The sequence below is a fragment of the Cephus cinctus genome, unplaced genomic scaffold (assembly GCF_000341935.2).
Source record: "Cephus cinctus unplaced genomic scaffold, Ccin1 Ccin1_scaffold0689, whole genome shotgun sequence".
Classification (NCBI taxonomy): domain Eukaryota; kingdom Metazoa; phylum Arthropoda; class Insecta; order Hymenoptera; family Cephidae; genus Cephus; species Cephus cinctus.
The window spans coordinates 429,144-456,048 of record NW_014333312.1 but is presented as its reverse complement, the minus strand read 5'-3'; the positions used below and the strand labels follow the sequence as shown (position 1 = coordinate 456,048).

At 42.2% G+C, this 26,905-nt stretch overlaps 2 protein-coding genes across 3 annotated transcripts in view; one reads left to right on the top strand and one right to left on the bottom strand.

The window, feature by feature from the left end:
- LOC107269666 (nuclear pore complex protein Nup88) overlaps positions 1 to 26,905 on the top strand; it is a 257,533-nt gene that overhangs the window by 213,814 nt on the left and 16,814 nt on the right. The gene's annotated exons all lie outside the window — the stretch shown is intronic.
- Positions 21,485 to 24,472, bottom strand: LOC107269668 (uncharacterized protein F21D5.5). 2 transcript variants are annotated; one of them, XM_015743790.2, is made up of 7 exons: positions 24,242 to 24,472; positions 23,318 to 23,892; positions 22,924 to 23,241; positions 22,571 to 22,849; positions 22,214 to 22,495; positions 22,087 to 22,148; positions 21,485 to 21,945 (listed from the first exon to the last, which is right to left on the bottom strand). In XM_015743790.2, exons 1-7 carry the CDS (start codon positions 24,381 to 24,383, stop codon positions 21,714 to 21,716), a joined length of 1,890 nt encoding a protein of 629 aa, XP_015599276.1. In that variant the 5' UTR covers positions 24,384 to 24,472; the 3' UTR covers positions 21,485 to 21,713. The 2 variants fall into 2 exon arrangements, with proteins under 2 accessions (XP_015599276.1, XP_015599277.1); XM_015743791.2 differs by having other exon boundaries at positions 21,485 to 21,837; positions 24,242 to 24,471.

Sequence of the window (26,905 nt, the reverse complement as noted above, 5' to 3'; positions counted from 1 at the left end):
CCCTCAACCCCCTCCCCCCTCCACCCACCCACTCCCACGACGCGACTGTCGCTACGCTGAATTCGTTACAATTAACCTTCGCTGCTAGAAACCCTGTAAATTTGCCTCGTTTTCATAAAAGAGCCAAGTCCTTTGCATCATTCAGTAGTTACGACGAACGGAGCATGAGACGTTAAATATTAGGCATATATGTATAGTCCATGTTAGGATATATTATAAATATCAAAAATAAATATATCACCATACCATATAGGTACGTAGATATATTTTTTAGGGGTCCAATCTGATAATTATATAACTCAAAAGTGCAGATTACGTGAAGATTACGTAACAGGTATTTATCAATCTCTTCATAAGAGGTTATGGCTACTGTAATACTTCAGTAGGTCTGCAAGTCTATATTCTGTGTCAGGAAATTGACCTGGGTGAAAAATAGAGCACTGCTGGATTCTTATACCATGGGGCTACATCCGCTTCAGCGAAATCCGGTGACGATAGCCTACCAAATCCCTACAGAGCTTTATAGAGTGTTGGCCTCCTATATAGAGTCTCATTATCAAAATGGGCTCGTTTCTTTTCTACTCTTCTACCTTTTCCTATTGCGCTATGCTACTAGCCTGAAGTCTACCTCCTTTAGCTTTTCAGTTCATCGCCATCCACTTTTTCTACTCACTCGATCTGTTCAGAATTTTATTGAGGATTCAAAAAAAAAAACAATTTTTTAAAATTATTTTTAGAATATTTTATTTTTAGAAAATTATTTTCAGTTTATTTTTAGAATACGTTATTCAAACGTTATTTCATCGTTAGGTTTGGGCGCATTGATACTTGCTTTCCAATAATTACTGTTTTTATAGGATTGCTATTGAGGTTGGTATTGATAGTCAACAGGTGGATTAGTGTTACGCAAAAGTAGCACTTTGAACCCTACAGAGGTACTGTATATAGGTATACTTACTATACTGGCACCTCAGTCATTCAAGGGGCTCAATGTACAGTGTGTGCGTTACGTATAGTGCGTAAAAGTGTATATATATATATATATATATGTATATCTACTCTAAAGCCTGCATGGCTTCCCTTGTATATTCCCCATGCAGGCCTGTGCGTAAAAGCGCGTGTAAACACCCCTTAAACCTGCTCACCGTGTATTGACGTACAAGCGACAGTGACTATCATTAGAATTATTACAGAAACGTGTTACCATAAATTTTCATTGACTCCCATTGTCAATTACGATAATGCCTTGTAATCTTGAATGATAACCTGAATGCGTGATGGCTACTTAAATTATTTATACCATTTGATTTATCTATTGTCACAACGTCGATATTCATATATGTTACCTATTGGGGAATTCATATCTATTACCTATTGTATACTGTGTATATTATACGAAGAAACAGGTATTTATGGTTTGATATCAAATTTGCCTATTGATAATAGAAATTATTGAGAACCGTGATGGGAATAAATATTAATAAGAATAGAAAATGGTAAATCAATGTATTACGAATAGATGTGAAAAGTGGGTGAAATTGCGTAAACAGAAGGTATGAACTGTACCTATGCGTCTGACAATCCGCACGAATTCCCATTGGCCTTTTGCCTTGATTTTCATACGTGTCCCGTATAGAAAATTCCCAGGGGTTTACACGTGTGATGCGTACTGGAATGTATGGGGAAGTAATGGAGGAAAAAAATTCACCAACATGAGGATATAATGGAGGATCAAAGTATCGTGTATGTATGTAACAAGCATTGTGTCGATACTGATTTACATTGAATGGGGCAGTGCTTCCATGTTTTTTTTGTTCAATGAAAATTCACGTTTGGGAAAAAAATAAAGGTAGATGGTATGCTAGGTGCGAATCTAGAAATGCCTAGTGGATATCGAGGGTGGTAATTCTGCTTCCTGGTAATACGTCATTGGTCTGACCATAAGTCGCAGGTCAGAACCCCTCATAAAGCATTCCAGTCTCATTCGTACGAATCCCATAGGAATCCCACCCCTTAGCCCTAGAAAGTCTACCACGCTGGTCATTCTGACTCTGGTGCTTTATTTATTTTCTGTACTTTTTCTTTGTATCGTACGTAGTGTTTTTACGGAGCGAATGAGATTATTATTATTGCAATTAAGTGGTGGACGTGTATCCTTGCAAGGGTGAAATTATTGCACGGAAAGCTATAGGGGGTTTGTAAGAGTCATGTCAGTAAATCCCCACGTGTCCAGTGCATAACCTTTTTGACACTATGAATAATTCTCAACCCCTATGGAGATAAGTAAAAATGGCCGCGGTCCATCCCTCGCTACGAACTCGGTCAAGCCCCTGCGATATTCCAGAGGGTGCTTTTCGAGCCTCCCCTTTAAACCTGGTCCATTGTGCCTTCCTCTCCAGCGCCGAGGGTGATTCCCATAGCGTTTCCCAGGAATATAGCCACTCGCTGCCCACTACACAACCGATCGAGGGTTGTTTCCACCCCCCCTAGTAGAATTCCTGAATGGCCTTCGAACTGTAACCCTCGACCCCAACCCCATCGTTCCCGAGCAACAGGTGATCCTTTCCCGGTATCGGACCCTCCACCTACCCTTCCACCAACCCTTATAACGTCCCGAACACTCTTCGATACCTTCGACGGCTTTTCGACAAAACCAACCCTTATTTCTCGCAGCCCTTATATCCTGGCATATTCAAGAGGCCTTGACATCGTCTTGGAAAATACCTGGAGATGCACCGCAGACAGGAAGCCGAGGACGCATTCTCAAGTGCCTGCAGAGGCGACACGCGCAAGAGTCGCGCCTTGGATAATACAATCAAGTTTTAATCAAGCCACCCTTAGACAGGGGGTAGCTGTGAGAACGTAGAGAACTGTGCGAGGATCTATAATGCAATTAGCAGTGGGCGTATCATCTCCCATTCAGGATGCAGCACTTTACTGGATGACGTCCTGACGATCCTCCGGACTTTACGTCGTCCTGGGAAATTATACCGGGTGGTAAATTCTATGAGTATTTGTGGCGAAATTTATTTTCTAAAAATACAATTTTTTGTTGTCTGCTTGGTTGGCAGTATCGATTCCCTCGGTATACCCAGAGGAAAAGTCAGTTGGTATAACCGGCACGCAATGAGGCACCTAAGGTCGAAGGCAAATCAGCCTGAAAATTGGGCTTGAAGGGTCGGGTAACAATTTTGAAATTTCACCCTCGTTTCCGCGCAACAATAATCTTTCAAAGAGACCACAAGGTGGATGGTTGGACGGGGTGGTTTGCGATGGGTGGTGGGTGAGTAACTACCCTATCTCGGAGAGAGGGTGAGACCTCAGTCAAACCTTTGGTTTGATTTCTGCGCTCATCAGTCCACGTCAGTCGCACAACCCTTTGCGTTTGGGGACAATCAAACGATTTAAATTAAAGATGAAAATAATAACCGAAGGAGAAAACTCGAAGGGTGATCCTTCGAAGGGCAGGAAACCACGGGGCGATTGTTACCTCACTCCGTTCTTTATGTCATCCCTGCCTCTACTGCCCTCGCCTTGGATTCCTCTCGCCATCCAAAGGGAGGTTGGACGGGGGTTGCGGTTTTTAGATCTTTCCTTCCAGAGCTTTGATTTATAGATGCGACCGTGTGCCAATGACGTTACAATCATCCCTTACCGAAAAGGGTCCAGTGCCGCTCAACCGGCTCAGAAAATTTTTCATCCCTTACTGTATTAGAACGGCTCCCACTTCGACACTTCTCTTTCATAGAAAGAATACCGCCCACGCACTCCATACCAGAAAACTCTTACGTCCGTGGAAAAGTTTTTATCCGGCTTTTGCCGAGACTACAAAGAGCAACTGATCTTTGCTTCTTTTTTTGGGTTTTCTTTTTTTTCCCCCTTTGCCGGGCACTTTTCTCGACAGAAGTTGGTGTCGCTTTATTCCTATGGACAGCTCGACCTAGCATTTCATCCCTCGAAAACGAGCCGGGTGAACCTACTACCCTCCCAGTTGGCTAGCTCAGCGGGATTGATTACATTTGCTCGTAGAATTTTTTAGTTTTTTCTTTTCTTCTTTTTTTTCTCTCTTTGCCGGCTTTGGACATCGCACCGACTTAACAACTAGTTCTCGTGCCGCCCGGGAGGACGCTAGCGGAATACCAATTCTTTTCTGCTGGCGACTTTAACCCCAGGACGCGAACGCGTCGCCCGTGGCTAAAATTATGGGCGATTTTGTTAAGGGTGCAAATGCGTGTCGACGGGGATTTCGCGTGCTCTCTCGAGCTTTGTTCTCAGCCGGGAAGGGCTGGGGGTTGGTATAGGGGTGGGGCCATGCTCATTCCTTCTGCCTCGTTATGATACACCTGTACGAAACAAGACGATTTTCAAACTTCGTTTTTTCGAAATTAACCCTCTTTTAGAAAATAAGCGTGCAAAGATAAGAGGGGAATGAAATTTTTAAAAATCACTTTTAATATTCTTGCGGTTGGCTGACTTTATACCGTGATTTATCGTTCGAGGGGATGCACGTCGTTAAGGGTGCTCTGCACAGATGTATCCCAACATTTCGATATTGACAAGAAACTCCAGATCAATCATCCATATTCGAACGCGCAATCGAAATCTGAATAATTACGTCGACCGCAGAGAAACGGCTGTTTTTGATTCATGGTTTACGAGCAACAGAAACTGGGTCGAGAGAAACATCTTTGGATAATCGGAATTCAATTAAACCATTGCTATGGGGATGAGGGTAACTCAGGATCAGTGAGGGCGAGGCAGAAGGGTAGGGAAAAGGGAAAGAAAAGGGTCTCGATGTCGGTAGCTAATGTGAAGGAAAATCGAAGCCTGTAAAACAGTCAGCGACAAGAAAGTCCTACCAAAATATTGAGAAGGCAGGGACGAAAAAAAAAATTTCTAAAAATCAAATGAATAGAAACATCTCAAAAAAATAATAATAATAAATTCTCAATTCTCACTTAACAACGCCTATATACGCATCTTGCACGAAATAACAGACTATCGCGTCGAAAACTTACCCGCCTCACCTTAAGGGTAAAAAATCCTCGAAACGGCTGGATAACCAGCATCAATATACCGCGCACGAAATTCCAGAGGGGGTGGCTCGAGAGGGGTCGCCTAAGGAGGGGTTGCCGATGGTTAGAGTGGATCGTGTTGCTTTACTCGGGTCTGTCTGCAAGGCGAACCATACATCATGCCTAATGCCGGATTCTTCCATCCGTGCGGAGGGGGTGTATCGGCGATATTGTCATTTCTCTCCCGCGATTCTGTCACTGGAATTTCATCCCCCTGAGTATCAAAGACGTCATCCCGCTACCCTTCCTGCCCACGGGAAAATCGTTTCCTTCTACTGCTACTCTGACCCAACCAAACCCAAAATGCGGTACGACTGTGTTCAACCGTGGACTCGGTCTACGTGTTCAGAAAACAGTTGTATTTATACGGGACGTATGCTACCAACAATGATGTATGATGTCCGCTCTCGATAGGGGATGAAATTTTCCCTGCTTATGTGCTTATACTTATTTATGATTGGCTCCCCATAAGGGATGAATTCCGTCTAATGGTTTCTGTCTCGAAGCTCATAATGGGGATGGCCGATCATCCGGACCTCGGGCCAGAACAATTCTTGCGGTATTATGATTATTATTTCTATTGTCAGATATTATTATTGTTTCTCAGCCTAACACCCTTGCGGTCAACCCCTATATCGACGGTAATCAATTAAAGCTCACCCTGTGACGAGGAGCTTAAAACAAATCCAGTGCATCCCCAATCAAAGCATATCCCTCGCACCCCTAAATTCCCAATAGAAAATGGAAGTACCGAATGAAAATTATCAGGCTTTAAATAACGATGTTAAATTACAGCGAGGGATGTAAAAAATGTATTTCAACCCTTTGCCAGCATTCACTTCCAACGTTATCTACCTCGGACCGAACCGGCTGATTAATGAATTTAATGATAGCCAAACCGAAGCTTTATTACCTGTTATTATATTTGGCCTTGAACCATTCACCACCCCTATACTGTTTTACCTATCAGATTGGTTACCTGCCCGATATATTCAACACAGAGAAATCAACCCTTTGCACAAATGATTAATCGAATTCTCCCTTCTCAGGCAGTTGAGTACAGTGAACAAAGCTTTTACACAAAATGACAGATTCTTTTCCTAAGGGTTGTATCAGAATTAATACAACCTAACCTGTAGCGGGACAAACTATACCAATTGTATATATATATATAGTTATGGTTGGTATCATTTCTTGGCGACATACGTGCACGGAATATTGTCACGTGCGTTTATTTCTTTCAAGATGGCTGCTAGTGGATAACACTTGACACAAGTCAGACTTTGTTAGTATGAGGTGTCAGCCATTCGATACATTATCACCCCATCCTCTCACGGCCATAACCTGTACCTTCTATATCTTCTCTGTCAGCTTCCTGATACATCTACCTGCCTTACACTTAATGGCGCCATACACCACTTCCTCAAATATTCCGTTTGCTCGGAATCCGTGACTAATTCGTGCGGTGCGTGTGACTCGACTCGCGAGTGATTCTGTCAGGAAAGTTTCTACAGGGTGACAAAAAAATCGACTGACAATCTTAATTTGGATGATACGTAGAGGACTGTCATTTTATTATTATTCTTTTTTTTTTAAAGGAAATTGAACAGGCAGCATTTCAAGTAACGATCTCGCGGTTATGAGTAATGGCTGCCTATTTGAATTTTACGAGGTGCGTCGAGCATAGTGCTGGAGGCGTGTACGATATCGAACCCCTGGGTAGGCAATTTAAATTATAGTATCTGTTAGTAATTTATATTCTTGTTTTCCTGCGGATGCCCTCTGTCTCTGTCATACTGTAGGAAGGAAAAGAAGACGGAGATATATATATATATATATCTACATATACTCCACAGCGTTCAGCCATTCGAATCTCCAGGAATTGATACATCAATTTAAATTATCCTGAATAATTCCCGTAATATCCGATCTTTATGGCTTGGAAAATGACGCCATCTTGCCGGGACGCATTCTACCACCTACTTTCCGTCTCTTAATGGACCTTTCTCTTCTCATCTCTCTTTCTACCCAAATGTAATAGCGATACTTGAAAAAAAAAATCTGAAATATCCAATCAACCCATAAAATTGAATGAAACGAAAAAAAAAAATATTAAAATTTTTCAAAAATTTCCTGCTTTATCTATACCATACACGCTCATCCCTTTTCACCATTCGAAATTCGTACCTCTTATTTCTTTCGACAAATCGCGAAGCGCGACAGCCGCAAAATGAAAAATGCACCCTTAACTCAGACACGTTCGCAAGCCAGTAAAAATATCCATATACACACCCTCTGTACGTATACATATATGTATATATACGTCTAAGTCTCAGTGATCGGATGAAGTAGAGAATATCCCCCATTCGTCAGACTGTCGCAGCGAGACTAGAGCTTCTCAAACAAATAGGCAGGCAATCGGAAAAACGCCAGTGAAATACCGAATCGGATTGTGGGCTCACATTATCATATTCACAATTTACTCCCGCGGATGCCTTTCCTAGGTCTTCCTTCGTATTGCCCATGGCCGTCCAACCTATAGCGACGACACCCTTATACAAGAGTACCATACAATTTTATCCATATCTACTACACATATATTCAGTACTACCGACTCCGCGACGATCAAGAAAATATATGGGACGCTGTCGTGGTCCATGTATCACCGTGAACAGGCAATACAAGATATCTGTTCAAAGCCGACTCCTTCTCAGGACCAAATGATATTAGCCGCATCCGTTATTCGTTCAAAAAATATCACAGTCCACCTTTTAAAAACTTTGATTTTTTCGTATTGAAAAATAAATTTTTGGATTTTCCAGGGATTTTTTTTTTTTTGTACCTAAGGTCTTCGAGGGTTCTGTTTTTGGTATCGGAATTCGTGGCTAGTTTATTGTACGCAATGAAAGAAACAGTTGATACTGCATAGTATGGTCTATGGTATAAGGGGTGGGATCGTTATACGTAATAAATAGGAGCCATTCATAACGGTGGTTAACTGTTCGAACCCGATGCCTCTTCTGGCCGGTTTCCCGATGACTCGCCGGTTTTTGCTATCGGTTATAAATTACCCATCGCGATATTTCTTAGTGGGGTGCGACCGAGTGTATCTGAGGGGTTTGATTGGTCCGTGCTCTATATCCAGTGTCGCGCTCGTTAATCAAAGATACTCAACCCTAGGCTCCACAGTATAAAGGGGACTTTGAGAAATCCCTCGATTTCCCATTGTCCCTATTGCTAGTTTAGCTACTTGTGTTTTCACCCTGTATGTCCTAATAAACAAACGAGATACAGAAGGAATGCACGTAAGAATAAATACAGGGAACGGTATATACCTGAAATTTTTCTAAAATTTCCCATATAACATACACAGAGGGAAATTTGTACGCTCCCAGTGATTTTTCATCGCGTTACCACCGTGTACCAGTTTCCATGTGTTTTCTTCGCGCGTCACAACGAATTCCAAAGAAAACCCAGCGCTCGGATACAGATCGCGAGAATTTGTATTTTAAATCGACCGGCATTAGGAGCACGTGCTTACCCCACTGGCAAAGGGTAGGGCGAACGTGAGAGAGAGAGAGAAAGATATACGGTAAAAATATCAAAATATACCGAAAAAAAGGCTTCGACTAGAAAACACGTGGAAGCTCTCCGACGATGGGGTGGGCTATGCGCGATGCATCAAAAAGGCGTGTAATAACGTAACAAATAGCCACTTTATACAGGCTGATGTAGGAGCATTCCCGTCCGGGAACATTACAGCTAATGTTTGACGTTGCTCCTCCATATCCTCGTATCGCGGAGCCAGTAGGACGCTGGGAAGCCCTTTGAAATTCCACCCAAGGAATTCGCAGGACAACCCGACCCCCCCAGTTATGCAAATGGATAAAAATTAACGCGAGACAAATATTTTCTCTCAGTGCGAATGACTCTCGGGATATTATATGACATAAGGGTAGTGCGAGGTATGACGTTTTGAATGGGATATATATGAGCACCATGAGACGAGGGACGGAGTGTGGTTGATGGTTTTTGATGGATATTTTGAAAAATCTTCTAAAGCACTCCAGAGCCACCTGAATGAATGTTTTGGGGTGTGGACCTACCACCCCAGCCCACACTGAAAACCAGAGATCTCCGTTCCCTGCGGAGTTTGCGAAACGTGGTTGCATAACGAGTGGCGTGTTGATGATAACGGCCGGTTTGACACACGACAAATAGTGGGACATTTAAGTACCCACACACGCTCCGGCCGATTTTACCCCACGCAACCCCTTGGTAGTCTCCCTCCTTTCACTACCCTTCCCACCATTCTCGACTCGACCCAACCCCGAAACACCATCAACCACCGACTGGCGAGCACCATTCGCCACCTTCCCTTACTCGTATATAGCTATTACCTATCTATCTGCCTACCTACCAAATCACACTCGCTATTCAATTTACTGGGATATTTTTCAAAACCGCCGCCATATGTATGGTTGTATTTCACAGTGAGATTTTTCAGTTCGTCAAAGCTTTACGTGACTTATATATGTATATATATTCGACCGAGTATTCTGACTCTTATATGCAACCTGGATGTCTGTAGATATAACCCTTCTTGTAAGGAACGGTAGTATGCTCCGGTATAACGTTGTCTAGTGATAGTGGATACAGGAAGTTTCAAAAATATGAACTCCAGATATTCAAACTGTCTTAAGACTTCCACGTGCTTATGTAAACTGGCGTTTCCCTCTATCAGTGAAGTTTTAGCTGGCGCAGAAAATAAATAGAAACTCCACGCGGTGGGTGGATGGTTACAAAGACTGGAGCAACTGTAGGAGATAGAGAAAATTGTGAACCTGAGGAAAAGCAATGGCAAGTGTAGCTTAAGGTATAGCGCCTGAAAGTGTAGAGGAGTTGCGATGTAGTCGAGCACTCGAGTATTCGTGGTGCAGGGTGGGATAAGTGGAGAGAGGGTGGACGGAGAGGGTTCCTACTTGTTTCGGGGATGAGATTTAGCTTGATAATAAGATCCCTCTTGTGAGAGGGCAAGAGTAGAACGCGGCACCCTGCTAGAACCTCTAAAATACGACAGTCGTGCTGCGGTTTTAACTCCCGGTTATATCTGTAGTTATGAAATGGCCGGATTCTGGGAGGCCGCGTGTAGCTGAGAGAGAAATCTCTCCGTGATCTTTGCATCTCCCTCTCGGAAGCCACAAGAGTAGGTATGAGATTAACTTTCTCGAAAATACGAAATTTTCAGCAGTTTTTTATAATTCTTATACAAAATTTCAAAAATCTACCTTACCGACTGCGCGTCTCACGTAAAACTGTCAAAGATGCATCGAATTATTTGTACCCTTAAAAAAACCACTGTGGCAATAACTAACGATAAAACATATACGAAAGGGGCAAGATCTAATTTGTTCCTGTCCATACAGAAGAGCTACCACCGAGAGACTTTCGGTAGGTAAAATTAATATTCATAAGCGTCCAGAGAGGTCCCGAGGGCGGGGTCAACTTACATGTATCTTTCGCGGCTGACCCGAACCCCTCTATCCGCGATAACGGTCAGGAATTAAAATACTACCCCCGGGCTTGAACCCTTCTTCGTTTCGTGTAAGTCTTGCAATGTCCAGACTGAACCCTCCTTTAAATTGTAAAGTCCTATCTGTTCCACGTGGTACCATCCTATATACGTACTTACCAACCAACCTAAAACATGACGTCACAATTATCCCAAGTCCACGGTACACCGTGTACTAATAAAAAGGGGTTGAAAATTCAACCGATGTGAAAAAGTCAGTAAATAAGTAACAGTGGGTATCTTAAGTACACACTGTGATACGAGGTGCCTAAAGATTAGGTCCCGAGCAACCTCAGAGAGAGAAAGAGAAGGAGATAAAGTCTCGAGGAATCTTTACAGTGAATATAACGCAGAAGCGGATCCTTCCGGAGTACACAATTAGCTCAGTAATATTAATCTCGCCTCGGCAGCCATTACTCGACAGGATATTATCCCGGAGCAGCCAGTAACAATAAGGATTATACGGGAAAACGCTTCGATAGCGGTTCTAATACGTGGGGGTAGGTAATATCAGGGGGGGTGGCAGAGCGAAGGGGGTGGGTTCTCCGAGGGTAGCCACCGCCTAGGGTAAATGGGCACGGGGCCACGGACTGACTTAACTTGGCTGGCAATAATAAAATGATATAGGAGGCGAAATATGCATTTAAATTATCGCCCCGCGATAATAATTTGCATACCTCCGCGGCCACCCTCACTCACAGCGAACCTACCACCTCCGCCAACCTATCCTTCCCATACACCGCAGTATACGTATCTCGTATACGTATACGGAACTAGGAAAGAGGCAACGTCGGCCGACGCCAACGCCACTTCGATGCCCCGTTCGCTTAGTTTAGCCCCGTTTAATTTAAATAATACTTCTCCACGCTCCGCGCTACACCGGCAAGATATACATAAAATCGCCATAACATTGTAAATTATAACTGATACGGCTTATATCGTGCTCACGGTGAGGATCGGCGCTATTTCCTCTCCGCATCGCCCGGACGATTACCGTCGCTGCCTAAGGGATGCCTTTCTCTTCTGAGGAGCGATTAGGGGATGCTAAATTGGGCAAGGAACCGCGAACTACTTTTAGGCTTATTTACCATCGCCAAGACAGACTGTGTCTGCATATCGACGTATACAGACGTACGTACGGGCATCGCTGTACGAGTCTCAAGCTTCAGTGAGGCGCGTGACTTTGACGATCAGATAAAGCGAATAGGTTTTGTCTCGACATAGTCGGTTGTATGGATCAAAGAGAACTGGAATTCTATGATAATCAAATGGGTCCATATGACGCGTCTCGGCGGATCCTGGACGCTTGAGGAACTTTATTATGGAGTTGATAGGTGGGACAGATACGTGAGCACGTACGTAAGCACATATATATATATATATAGCATATACGTAAAGAGCGTGCCGAGAGAGAGGCTGTACATTATTATTTTATTAAGCCATAATATAGAGAGGCGACCGAGATATTTGAATGTTAGGTAATGGGAGCATCAGGAGTGGTAGTGGCAGTGCCCAGCGTGAAGGGATGCCAGTGACGTTGGTAGTGGATAGGTTGGTATACCGTAACCCCTTGTCACCCCCCTCATCAGTGACGAGAGACGAAGCCCAAGTGGTAAGGGTGAAAAGTACCTCCTATGGGCACCCATAGCTACCCACGCAATTCCGCGAAGTATGCAGATCTAAGAATTCAAATGGCCGTCCTATAACGCCCGTAAAATGGCGGACAATCGCGCTCGTAAAGCACTATATTAAAATTCTATATCGTCCATCCCTCCAACCACCCTCGTATCCAACCCCCGTGTCCGCCAACCACGTCCGGCATTACTCCTCGCCGATCTTTACGGCGTACAAGTTCCCGCGTCCATTCACGGACGCACGCGGTACGTGTGAGCTAGTGAATACTCGGAGGTCCCTTGCACCCCCAACCACCCTTTGACTGTCCTAGGGGTGCTAGCCACCTATGCCGGATTGGTGACGCTCTGGATACGTGCGAACTACCCCCTGAGGTCAGTCACGAAGTGTCCCCCGACCGGATGGTACTGAATTAAAAAGTTCAACCCTCTCGATGTATCTACCCCTAGAACTGACCGCTTCTACCCTTAAGTGCTGATCGCAACCCCCTTGCCATTTATTTTTTTTTGTTTCCAACGACTTTTCTTCCTACCTTACAACTTATCCCATCGCCTCACCCTGGCGATGCATCCCGTCCACGAAGAACTACCCTTAATCGTAGGGGTGCAGGTATAAAAGGGGTCGTTAAGGAGAACCAAAGGGAAGTAAACGCCGAACGCTAAAATACAACTGTTATCGTATTCACATCCAGCCTCTGTATACCTATATGTGCATGTCCATGGCGGTCAGTCCCAGCCATAACGCGATTACATTTGGGAATTGTTGAATCATGTCCCACGCGTGCGAGAATAACGCGAATGTGCAATAAGTAATCACGTTAGAGCTACCGTTTGATTAAATGAATGATCATCCGGTATGGGTGGGTGCAGCCCAAACAGACATTAATATAAAACTTGATTGTCATTCCGTGTCAGACCCCCCGCTATGGGGAGGTGGACCACAGCGGGAGTGGACCTTTACTATAAGTATATACATACGCGTGCCCGAGCACGTTATACCTTCGTCCATCTTTTGCCACCGTCGGTTCATTAGCTAAACTGAACTCTGGGACTAACGAACTATTATCCATAGCGACATGCGATAGCCGTAGGTACGACCACCCTATAGTACCACTCACCCACCCGTGACAAAGCACACCCCCCCCTTAACCGCCCACTAAACTCCCACTAAAAGGCTATACTCTGTCCGATATAATTTCGACAGCCTAGCCTTACCCGCCGATCCCCATAATCAAGACACTTGCCAGTGAGTTCGTAAAGTAAACACAAAATAATTAACGACCCGATGGCTCATTCTTCGCTTATATGGTCGATCCTCGATTTTCTTAATTAATTGCCCTAATTAGCCCTACCTATATGCCTTACAATTAAGGGCCGAATAACTCTCCTGTGGAAATTGGTAATCGATAGACCTTACACACATTAATCAAGTCCGTTATCAAACAATCGGCTAATTGGATATTTTATCCATGTCCTGGCTACAACTGCTGTTCATTCCCACAGTGCATCATTCCTTTTCTATGGTTACGCTCCTATGCCGTCATCCGCCATTAGCACGTATGGCACATGGAAACTCGGTATGATCATCCCTGTCGTTTCTTTTCCCTAATGAAATTCCTACGCGTCCATTCAAGGAGCTTTGTCCTTCCGTCCACCACCCACCACCCCCTTCTCCAGCATTAACCTCGCTAGTTAATGTCGCTAATGGTTTTAAAGCGTTCTTCTCTCATGCTACCCTCCCTCTTGCCCTTCGCATTCAACATCCCTTTATGATAAGGCAACTTGATTTATAGACAGCCGGAAATAATGTCACATGCTCCGCGGCAATGTAATCCTATAATTATATTATTATACCATAAATGCCGCACCCCCTTTTCACGTAACTGTATATGCTGACTGGTTGTCGACGTAATTATTAGATTTCATAGGACAGTAATGGCGACAATTGTCAACACGTGTTTGTCAATTGATATATTTTAATCAACGAATTTACCATTTAATAGGAAAATCGTACGCGAGAAAATTAATTGGTTTTTCATTTATTTTTTATTTTATTCAACCCTTAGTGCTCTAGCTTGTTCCAACGTAGAATGCTTTATCAAAAGCGTATTAAACTAGCTCAAATCATACTAAACGACGCAACTTACTTTGCTACGATATTTCACGGCTGCTTTATGAATCCCATGTGGTCGCCGAATAAAGGGTTGCAGATACGTCTGCACGAGCGCGAGTGTTTCATTGTATCACTGAGTTCGTACAGGGGTGGTTGGCTCTGGAGGGTAGAAAACGGGACAGGAAGAGCGAGGGAGTGCATTAGCAAGCGGTTTGACCACTGTCCACTGTGGTGGCTCTTTAATTCCTCTCTCTTTCTCTCTTTGTTCTCAATTTTTTTTTCTATTTTTTTTTTTTTTATTTTTTTTCGACACCACCCTCGAAGAAGGGATGACCAAAGTGGCGAGCCCCGTTACTATAGCGTTCCGCCGCTTCCACCACCCACTGGGAAAATAGCCCACCCCTAATTGTCGCCAACGTCGTGGAGTAATTCCATTTAATGAAAAAAGGCAATCAAGAGGATTCCATGGTAATATAATTGATAAGGGTTGCTTCGCACGTCTATCGTGGTATGCATATATAATTTTTGGTCCATTTCGTACCTTGTCGGGGGATTGGTCGTCTATGACTATGGGATGCTGGCTATTGTTTTTTTTTTGTTATACATCGAATTTTTCTTTATACGCGAAACGTGTCGGTTATCACTATCCATATGTGTAGAGTCATTTGGCACTCTGATTTTTTTTTTTTTTTTATTAATGACGTCATATGCCTAGACTGCTAATTAAATGTGTATTAAACGTGAACGGACGAAGGGCTGAAATTAGTTGGTCATTACGAAATTGGATTGGCGACCTTCTGGGAGCGTTTTCATATCTGGACGCACTTAATACGTTTGTGTCATGCGTCGGAATTGCGTAATGAAGAGACGTAAGGGCACTGGGACACTTCGTGTCGCGGAATCACAGTGGCAGCATTCATCACTGATGGTTTACATAGATTCCGCGGGCGTCGCGAGGCGCTTTTTTAATTATTTAATTAATTATATAATAATACAGGGGAGTTCGCCTAGGCCCGCGAAACTCACCCGATCATAAATTTCCCCCCGGCACGCGAATTTAATCACGCGTGAAACCCAACCACGCCCCTCGCCCTCCCTCGCATCTCTCACCATCCCTTACTAATATTCTACCTACCTGTCTCGCAGTATTACCCACAGGGTGCTACGTGTAATGCACTCTATCAGACACCTTAAGCTAGTGTAATGACTGTGCCAAGTTATTTAATACAGAAAAAAAATTTCTCACCCCGCTTACCCCTATCTACGATCCCCCTGAAAATTAATTTCGAATACTATTTACGAAAAAAATAATTAGTATCAATCTTAAATTATTTTATCGTTAATTCATTGACAATGACACCCCGTGCACGAGGAGTCAGCCAAAGCGGTACAGTATGCGAATTTCGAAGGAGCCTCATTCGCAGTATTACGCAAGCGACCAGGATGGTATTAGTGAAGTGGAGGCGTCGGGGAACACGAAAGCCGGCGCCACGAGGCTGTAATGCGTTATTAATGAACACCAAGAATTTCATTAAAGATTGTTTGTATATCAAACTGTCCACTAAATTATGCTCTATAACCCCCTATAGCGCCTTTGGTCGCCTAGAAACTATTGGCTGGACCACCATCGAAATTCGCGACCCACGTCGAGGATTTGGCAAATTTCTTAATAGTGGTTGATTTCGTATTTTTTCTTTTTTTTTTTCGAAATGGAAAAAAGTCTGTTTCTGGATGTTTCGTTGATTTTTTTTTATTGTTTATATCACCTCACTATCGTTCAAGTGTCCCGACGCAAGTGCGCTCAGTCGTGTCAGTTGTTTTGCAGCCTTTGGGACATATATTATTAGGGGATAGTAGTATGGCGCGGGATACCCGATGGAGAGAACGAGAGCCAGAGAGAGGAGCGAGTGTGTCCTGTGTACTAGCTAGGGCTTGGTTGTTACTCTCTGCTGGCTGCTATCAGCATATGAGAGAAAGAGAGTGAGGGAGATTGGGGAGAAATGGTGAGAGTCAGGGAGATACAGTTAATCGTTGGGAAGCTATTAACTTCGGACTGGAATGCCCCATAGCGCCTCATTTCGTTCAATGCAAATTTACACCCCCACCTCGTAGGTACAAACCACCGTCGAAAATTGCATACCGGGTGTTTCGTATATTTATACATACTCTATGATTTTACATTAGACATTTACAGAATCAATTTCAACGGGTTATTGAAAATCCGTCGTTGTACGATTAAAAATTGTGCGTAAGACTGTACTTTTTTTTTTACAAAAACTGTACGAAATTAATTTTTGCATTATTTAGGTAAAAATCGTATACGACACCCTGTGAATCCTATATGCATGTTCAGACGCAACACTGGCGTCGACGTTAATTGCTAGCGTTTGATGCACAGCCTTTGTTGGACTATCAAACTATCCGGTAGTTTCATAGGAAGGAACCATTTGGTTGCGCTGGACCATTTTATCTTTTATTCGCATCGATCAGCCTATAAATTTATATTGTATGCACTATTGTTATTATTAAATCCTATAAATTTGTACAGCGGGACTTCGTTACGCCTCTTAAGGTAAATCCATCACAATGCACGTGGTTGTTTGGGTCCTTAAGTGGAACGTAAAGCGCGGTAAAATGATCTCGGTGTAAAAATCTTAAGCGCGCAGCATCCTTTATTTCCTGCCGTGAAACGAGTTAAGAGTCGAACTTCTTGATGGCGTAATGAGAAGCATCTGCGCCATCAGGCTCGCACCCTGCCTTAACGGCTTTTGTTACAATAAAGATTAGAGCTGCGTCCAACGTTCGAAGAATGGTTGGTTCTTAATTTTTATTTTTATTTTTTTTTTTTCATCTTTTCTTCCTCTCCATCATCTTCATTCCCTATGATGAAAAGAAATTCTCTGGAGATACAACGTAAAGATTTCCATGTTACCGTCCAGAAAACACAAGTAAATTAATCGTCCCAAAGCACAAAATTTCATTGGACAAATGTAGAAACCCTCTTAAGGTCAAAGTTTATATATATATATATATATATATATATATATATACACGTACGTTATGTAGGGGATGAAAATCATAACGGGCTGGTATGAGCCTTGTCGTTATTTGAAGTCATCAAGGGATCTCGTTACCGATTTTTAGGGGCTATACTACCATTAACGGAGAAGTACGAGCGTCCCGACGCTCATTCCATGGGTAACCTTGCCATTTTCTGGCCTTGTAGGCCTAAGTAAATTCGACGATTTCACCCGTCGGACGACGCGAACGGGTCGTCCAGTGTATTTCCGTGAGATACCCTGAGTGACCTCATCTCGACGACTGTTAGAATTGCAGGGCTGACGTTTGATTTCCACGAGACTCCGCGTCACGCTTAAAGAATGAGAGATCGAGTAAGTCGAAGAGTTAATTCAGATCTATGGTTCGTCTTTGTATGAGGCTTATCCTTGCGCAAGACAATACCTTTGAAAATCTATTCTATTAATGAGATTATTCGCGGCATATCTTCTGAAGCAATGCTTCCCTGTAATCCACTCGCTGCTTTAATGCTCGCCTTAATACCGTGGCTCACTCAATCGAAAGTCACACTATGGAGATAAGGAATTATACAATGGCAAACAATGCTATTGATAAATACAATAATAAGAATGATTTTTTAAATAATAATCTCAAATACCCAACGAACTACTTGTTGCCTGCGAACTTTCTCTCGACTTAGATGCACATAGATCATCCCTGTCGTAATCGAGTGTCCTGTTCGTTACCACGTGAGAATCCCAAGTATCAACCCCCATTTCATCCACCCCCAGTTCCAACCCCTATGAACTCACCCTTATATACTGGTACCTCCGTGTTATATCCCGTGCTCGGCTTATTAGTTTCAAACTCACACATTCGCCTTTAAAGTTGAGAAGACAGTCGCGTTATGAGACTCGTACGGAAGAGGATGTGACGTTTTACACGAAACTCCTGAGACACTCGTGAAGGGGACTCATAAAGGAAGTAAATGGCAAAAATGAATATAACAGGAACGAATGATAGAGAAGTCCTTTTACGTAATGTCTCGAGACATCAAATAAAACGTCAGTCAGGTGGAACTTGATTTTTTTTTTCAAATTATCATTTTGATTATTTTTATAAAAAAAAACTTTTTTTTGCTCCTCTCTCCAATACTTACCCGTTAGAAGATACGCCGTAACGAATAGGTAGCCGGTACATATATATACCCAGGGGGTGCTAAAGCATATCTAACCTGTGACCGATTTGTATAGAGAACAAAAGAGGCGGATGGCCGGATATCGTGCAGAATCCCCATAAGGCGCAGAGACGATATCTATTTTTTTTTTTTTTGGTAGGGGTGAGAAGGCGACACACGATCTTGGCAATTGTCAAGCGACGACAAGAACGTGCATCACTCCTAGGGGTGTCACACGCAAACCACCCCTTTATTAGGATCGTCTGTTATCCAATAGCGAAATCGTGGATTTACCTAGGGGATGAACGGTTTATTCGAGTTCAGATCAAAGATTAAGCTGACTTGGTAGCTCAATTAGATAGACATCGGTAATTCATTTTATTGAATGGTTTCATTTGGTATTTTTGATTTTGCATTACTTACCTGCAATAATAATTAAAGACAATTAAAGACAATTGCCTGCAATTAAAGACACTTTGAGGCGACGGTTAATGTATTTTGAGGATTAGAATTTTTCGCGCGGTAATCATTTTTTTTTTAACTGATACAATCAAACAATAAAGGAAATGGATCCATTTTGATTTTATCAGTACGTATTCGTAACTGGATTTCCAACTATTTTATGCGTATCTTGTACACGTGCGTGCTTATGTATATTTACATTTTTTTTTTCTTTTCTGCAAACACGCATCGTCACCTGAAAACTGGTGCGTATACATAATAATAAGTAAAAAGCGCGCGTATTTTATGATACGTGACAAATTAAAATGGGCTATGACTTGTACATTTTTATCGGTCACCAGGATCGGTAACGCCTCCTCCTGTCCGTGGATCAGGATTACCATTTACGTGATTACCTTTTGATTTATCGCAAAACCACGTTAAGCAGCCGCACGAATGAATTCGCCAATAGGAACGGAGGCTTGGGACCACGTGGGCTTCGCGTATGCGATGGCGCATGATTATTATACAAAGGGTGTCAGGTTTTGTCGTTGGCTACTTTGAAAATAGGCGAATAGACGCATTCCAGTATGTCACGAGGTGTTATAAGGGGCGTGAGAGAAGAAAGGACGCGAATGAAGCAGAGAGATTACAAGGTAAAATTGCGTGTACGCTGGAGAAGCGTGACGAATGGCGATATAACGGGTGCTCAAGATACACATAGTTATCGCCGGCATGCGTCCCAACTCTGACTAATAACGGGTGATGCCTTGCTATATAATTTCAGCATGTCCCACCTTCCATTCTGACAAGATAGAGACAGAGAATAGAGAGAGAGAGAGAGAGAGAGAGAGAGAGAGAGAGAGAGAGTAGGCATACACCTAACTACCTACCTACCCCACGTAGACTATCCTTAAGGCCTGTCCTCGTCCTTCTCATCGTGAAACTCGCGAGTATGAGCTTGACGCCGCCTTAATATGGACAAATGCCGGACTATATCTCAGAGCAGGGTTTGCTTTGCATTATTTGGCTAACGTCCTCATTTGCCATCCTTGCGTACATTATGCTCACCCTTTATATATGTATATACCAGCAGCCATCCTACCACTCCACGTCTCCGTATGGTCTCTTCTAATCCACGTGTTTCGGAAGGACTGGCCCATTATGCCAGTCTCATAGTCATTCCTCGGGCGAAATTGCTCGCGAGAAATAGTCGGTAAACACAATGCGAGACGCGGGAGAAACCCTTTTGTCCAGAGACTCGAACGTTAAGCCGGACGCTTAGAGAAACGAAACAGTTTCAACCCTTGAGAATATTCTTCAATTAAAAAGACACCCCGTATACCATATGCTAGGTACATTTGGTAACTACGAATTACTCTGTCTTCTTCTTGGGACGTGTCTGCACTATTGCCGCTGTTACTGTGTCCAGGCCTATCATAGGTATTATTTCTGACAGGTTGTACCAGCGTCTAGAACGTTATTGTTATAAGGATTCATAAGCATCAGCTGTCCTTTTAGTTTGACATACACACGCGTGAGAAACGTAAACCATTTTGTTTTGTATGCAAGTATATTTCTCGTCGCATCTTATTCCATGTACGAGAGAAGAAACGATTCGCAGAATTTTCAACGTCGTTTACGTATACATGTGAATGCATTATGTGACAATGACGTTTTCGCCGCTTCTAGTTCTTTATGAGAAAACAGTCGACAGCTTTCGTTCGAATCAGCAAAATATTTCGTATACATAATTTCGTATGATAAAAAATTCGTTAAATTCATGAACCAACATTTTAGGGATATTAGAAATCGAAAATTTGACTTAACTGATAATTACTCGTGATTGAGAGAGACAAAGAAAATTTTAATCGTAAAAGAATCCTCAAATAAACATCGATCGTTTTAGTCTAAGAAGATAGGCGGACGCAGGAGTATTTCTTCTAAAGCCCAATGCATTAATATCAAGCCCCAGTTTCCATTTTATAATTCTTTGCTGCGTCGTTATACGCGGAGGCAGCAATGCTGGGGTCGAGTCCTGCGCCAGTAGGATGAGGGAGCCGGATCGGGCTCCTGTCTATTTCCCTATACCCAGGGGCACGCGGAATAATTACCCGGCTCACGGTAATTCCTTATACCCACGACGTACTTTTCCCAGCCGTTTTTCCCTCTGTCCCCGCTTTTTCTTTCCTCTTCTTTTCCATCTTCTAGCTCTATCTCACTGTCCCGCCCTCACTCTCTGCTACGTCCAGGAAACAAGACAAACTTAGCTTTGTTTCTCGTATTAGCTCGCTTTCCATTACCACGAGCTGATTACTGCCAAGAATGGAGGAAGACTGAGATAGTACGTCAGGACTGGTGAGCATCGAATTGTCGTAGTATAAATTAGTATTGAGAAAGTTGACAATTAGAATAACAGGATAAATGGAGGATAGTGTGTCAATTACTTACAGTTTGTTAATAATTCCAGCAATACATATTATTTCAGTTATATATAATAGTTATGTGCATATCAGAAGCGCACACAAATTTTACCTGTCACATGCATAGTCATAATTGTAGCTAAAACATGATTGTTATAAGTATTGTAACGCTAATCTACGTTCAGGGAATGTTCATGTAGATAATTTTTATGGGATCGTCTTCACGGTAAACTGCGATGACTAGATTTCATTTTCATTATTTTCTATTTTTCAAGCAGGTACATCTCATAAAGTTGTCGATCCCTATCCGTGCGGAATTGCGGTACAAAGTTTATTTTCACGATCTCAGAAAATCCTTCGTCCAGACTGGGTGGCTTGTAATTCTTCCTGTAAGGTTGTAGATTCGTGAAGAGATGATCGTAGAGACGTAGAATCAGGAGTAGAAGTAACCTGATGAATCTCAGGCAAGGCCAAAGCAGCTGGGACTTTGTATGGCTGATAAAATATTCACCGTTTGACGGTCATAGACGATTAAATATTATTTAATCCGTATTAGTATTCGCCTTGCCCGATTTTGATGTTAGTCGTAAGCAAAAAAAAAAGCATAAAAATGTGAACAAAGTTTTTACTACTTACATGTAGGAATTTATAATGATGTCGGTAATGGTCTGATGTTTGGAATCCGTGAGTTCACGAAACTGTCAAATCATTAATAGTGAACGTGAATTTATTAGAATTATAAGTAATGCCATGTTGATAGTACCTTATTATTATGCTTGGAGTGTTCCAGGCCTGTAGCCATTACAAAACATCTTGTTGGTACTTTGTGCATCTGTGCTACCTTAATGTATTTTTCTCTAGAGACTGGATCAGGATTTGTATTGTCCACTACGACACTCTTACCCTTGGATAATGCTTCGTCCATATGGGTTACACACTTTTGCCAACTACGCAAAGTGTCACGGTTTATATGCTGGTAGCCAGCCAGGTAGGTTTTTGCTATGTGCGATTTTCCGGAACCAGGACCGCCGACCATAATGATAACCTGCACGTATCATAAATGTTGTAATTTTTTGTAGTTTTACTTCTTTTCAAGAGAAATTTAAACTGTTTATGGTACCTCCTGTTCTTTGGCAGTAATCTTGGCATCTGGTGGATCGCATATGTTGACATCTTTTTTTAAAGACTTTGGATTAAAGACTGGTAGCTCATAAGGTGCTGGTTTTTGTCCTAGAAAGTGTTCTTCAGGAGTATGGAATGTAAGGCCCAAGTTTAGGGCTAGCAATCTATCTGCAGAGGAATGATCTTTTCTTTTTTTTGGAGCCCAATCCTTCTTTCTACCTGCCGCATCTCCCACATAAAATGACTGACTCTTATTTACGGATATGCTGTCATTTTTCTGAGATACAAATTCAGAGAGATCAGAGATTAAATTTTTTTTTTCAAAATTTTAGAATTTTTTTATGTACATACATGCTTGACCAGTGTGTGCCACATTCCTGTTACTGGTTTTCTGTAGTAGTTTTTACCTGTTGCCACAAACACCTGAATAGGCACACCTAATCTTTTAACGACTTTTTCAATTTTCATTTTAAAATCGCTAGGATTTAGTTTTCCTGCACCCAATTGCCCTTGGTTTGTAAATATTACTATTTTGTAATTATCTGCATATAATTTCTTTAATTTAGCTGGTACTACTGGATATAATATTTGCCAATCGTTGCAGTCCTTTGGCAATACTAAGCCTGAGCGAGTCGTTATTAAAGTCCCATCCATATCATAAGCTGCTATCTTCAAATAACAATAATTTTGCTCTGCATTACTGAAGAAAGACTATCTTAATTGCAAAAAATGCTTAAATAATTACTTTAGGTCGAGATTGTACTCCTTTGCTTGTATAGATCAGCAGTGCCTTATTATCTATATCCTCCCAGAATCCTGTTACACATGCCTCAGGAACAGATTCTCCTGAGCCTCCTGTTACCCCAATCATGTTACTACAACTAGAATGTGAGGCTTCCTGTATATCCTGTTCACTATCTACTTTAGACAATATTTCATTCACGACTTCACTATCCACTGTGTCATTTATATCCTGCTTCTCTTCAACACTTTCCTTCGACAGTTTCATACTTGTTAATTCACTGTTCTCACCCATCCTGAATCTTTTACTCAATTTTTCACCAGTTTCATATAACTCCTTGTCTTCTTTATCCAGTTCAGCGATGGTCCTTTTTGAATTTTTCTCTAGCTCTTCTTTACTTGGTGGTGGATTGAATTCTATTCGGTACTTGTACTTGCCATAAAGAATATGCAAACTGTCTCCATGTCTTGAAACCAATTTTACACCTCTACGTGTTTTAAACTTGTTCAAACCAGATGACCGGGTTCCAACCTGCTGCACGAAAACTCTCTGGTCCTCATAGCTTGCATAGAGCCGAACTGATAAGATAATGTCAAAATGAAAGACGTAGAAAAGAACTTGTCTGCCAATGTTTCCTAGTAGACTACAAAAAATATGAAAACTAGAAACCTAATGAAATCCCCACTATATAGCCAGCTTCATTATTCATATCTAGGATGTTTATTTTGTATCTACCATGAGTCATGTTCTTACGTACGTTGAACTGTTAGCAGAAAAGTTATATAAACTAATTTCCATAAGAGATGCTGTATTTCGGAGAGACCGAATGATGAACACAAAATTACGAGCAGTATTATAAAAAAATTATTCCGAATAGATTCCCAACATAGTCCAACTGACGTGATTGCAGTGAACGTAGTTACTAACCTTGATTTCGTGAGCACATGCTATCTCTTATACCAGTACTGTCAGATCGTCCAACATATATTTCTGTTTTGTCAGGTAAATATATAGCCGGTAAACTGTCATCCTCGCTGTATATATAACAACTCATGACACCTGAAGTCATTTTACCTTAATTTTAATAAAACAGAAAACACCGCAGACAGGTCGCGCAACGAAGCCACCAACCACTAAGAACAGCTGAGCCGAAAGTACCCGAAATGAGACGACTCCGGCCGGCCAGATCGTTTCCTACTCCAAAACAACTTTCCAGCGAAACAAATTTATTGAAAGGAAAAAAAAATGAAATGTTAATTATTATTAACACAACACGCAGCAGAGACGTACTACGAATATATTAATTTCAATTTTCCAAATTCTTTGGCTAATTAATACAATAAATATTGACTAGCAACGAACTACTGATCTATTAAACCTAAATATTTGTTTAGTCAAAAGATGTTCGATACCTAAGAAAAGGAGAGAATTAAAATAAAATGAATGGAGTAAGAAAATTGTGTAAAATCGTAAGGTATTATATAATCTACAGGCAGCATTAAAAATGAAAGACTCCCGGAGAAGCTCCGGCTGTACAATATACATTGGATTTTAAAAAGCGTGACAAGGCTCAAGATGTCTATCAGTCTAGTACTTAGCCGGCACGAAGGCGGAGAATGGTAATGGTTCTTTCAGATGGCGGTGGCTGCCAGCTAGAAGCTTGGGTACTTCGGTAGAATGGATGTATTCACATTATACTCTCTGTTCTTTTAATTTCTTCAAAGCCCCTCTGCCTCCGGATTAATAAGGCGTCGACAATGTGACGTCTTTTTTCTTTCTCCCGAGGCAGCCACCCTCTTGCCACCATTTTACCACCCTTGCACCTCCTCCGCGTATAGCCAGTAGGACAGGACAGCAGACAGCTACCAAAGTGAATGAGGGTTGGAGTCCCCGCTATAGAGGATGAGGTCGACTCCTGTTAATAAATGTGTTCCTAGCAGTGAGACGTGGCACTTAGTACTCTCTTGCCATGGCCCTGGGGACTTCCTCTTAATGAGGGGAGAACTTTTAACCGTACAAACTTTATTTGTCCACGTCGAAAACCCCAACGAACGGATCTCGACACTAGCGCCACATTCTCATTCCATCCGTGCCTGCCTTTCTGTATGATTATTTCTTCTTGTTTAATTCCTTGTACATCGTCCTTCACGATTCCTCAATATTCTCTTCCCTTTCTTTTTTAGCAGGATAATGTCAGTATCGATATATTTCATGAGTACAGCATCATCAGCATACCGCACTCCCTGCTATCCAGGATGAGATCGACTTTACGTACCAGAACACTATTCATCTTCAGTAGGATACCTCCGTCGGAATTCAATGGCGGACCATCACGGGTGCCATCGTGATAAATTAAAATCCTAACAAGATTAAATAGCAATATCGCCACGCCGTCGATTCCCGATTGAGTTAGCTTAGGTTGAGGAATCGATCACTATTTCTGTAGGAGGTGATCGGTGACTCAGGAGTGCCCTTGGCATTTGGTAATTACTAGAAAAGGATGCAAGTAAAAAAATACCTCGAAGCACTCCAGGAGTTGGGATACTGGGTAACCGACGTAGGTAGACCGAGGGTGAAGATATGAAGTGGAGAATGTCGAAGATGAGAAAAATACAAGTATGGTGGTTATACCATCAGTGAAACCAAGATGGATGCTGCTAAGGTTTTCTGTTGAAGATGCTCAATTTTCTCGATAACGAGCTCCTTTACCAGAATCCTCGTTCAGGACTCTGTATATATGTATACCAACCTGAGATGGAAGTAAGGATTGCTCCTTTCCTCATAATTTTCAATTTTCTTTTTTTTTTCGTATTTTTATCCCTCTCTCTCCTACACTCAGCACTTTTTTTCAACCAGTAGGAAACCAACCCCCGGGCTAAAAAGTAATTGCCCCTTGATACGCCGATACTCCACCTGTTCGTGTCGCACGGGTGTTTCACCGGGAACTTAGTTGGCGAACTCCGTCACGAGAATTCCTTCGAAATTAAATATCGGATGAACCCCGTCGACTCGGCCGCGAACGAGCCACCCCATGTCCCGTGGAACAATAAAAATCAAAACAGAAAGCAAATAAGGGATGAGATCGTATTATAAAGTTTTTTAATCAATAGACGTCTCGCTTCTCCCTATACAGTCAAAAGGGGATGGAGATATTACTCTATATGGGGTTGAAGACTACCTTTACCTCCTTTCACCTCCCTTAAGGGAGAAGCTATACGAAATCTCGTTTCAGATTCGCGAATCCAAGCGATCAGCCGAAAAATCCTCAGACGTGCTTACCGAACCGAATAATAATGAATTTATAATTTACATGAAAGGTTCTGCCAAAGATTTAGCCCCCTGACGGCGATTCTTAAAAGCTCCCCCCAAATATCAACTCCAGTCTCTATACGCATCCTGTACGATTCGAACGAGGAATGAATTTTTTGGATCTGATAATCCGTACAGATTATACATGCTTCAATTATGTTTTTTACAACTAAATTCTAACCTCAATTTAAGTGCCTAAAACCCAGATTTAAGATTCACTCAGAGACAGAAGTATAAAGACACAAACCCCTAATCTGATTTTGGTGAAAGGGGCTGCATCGC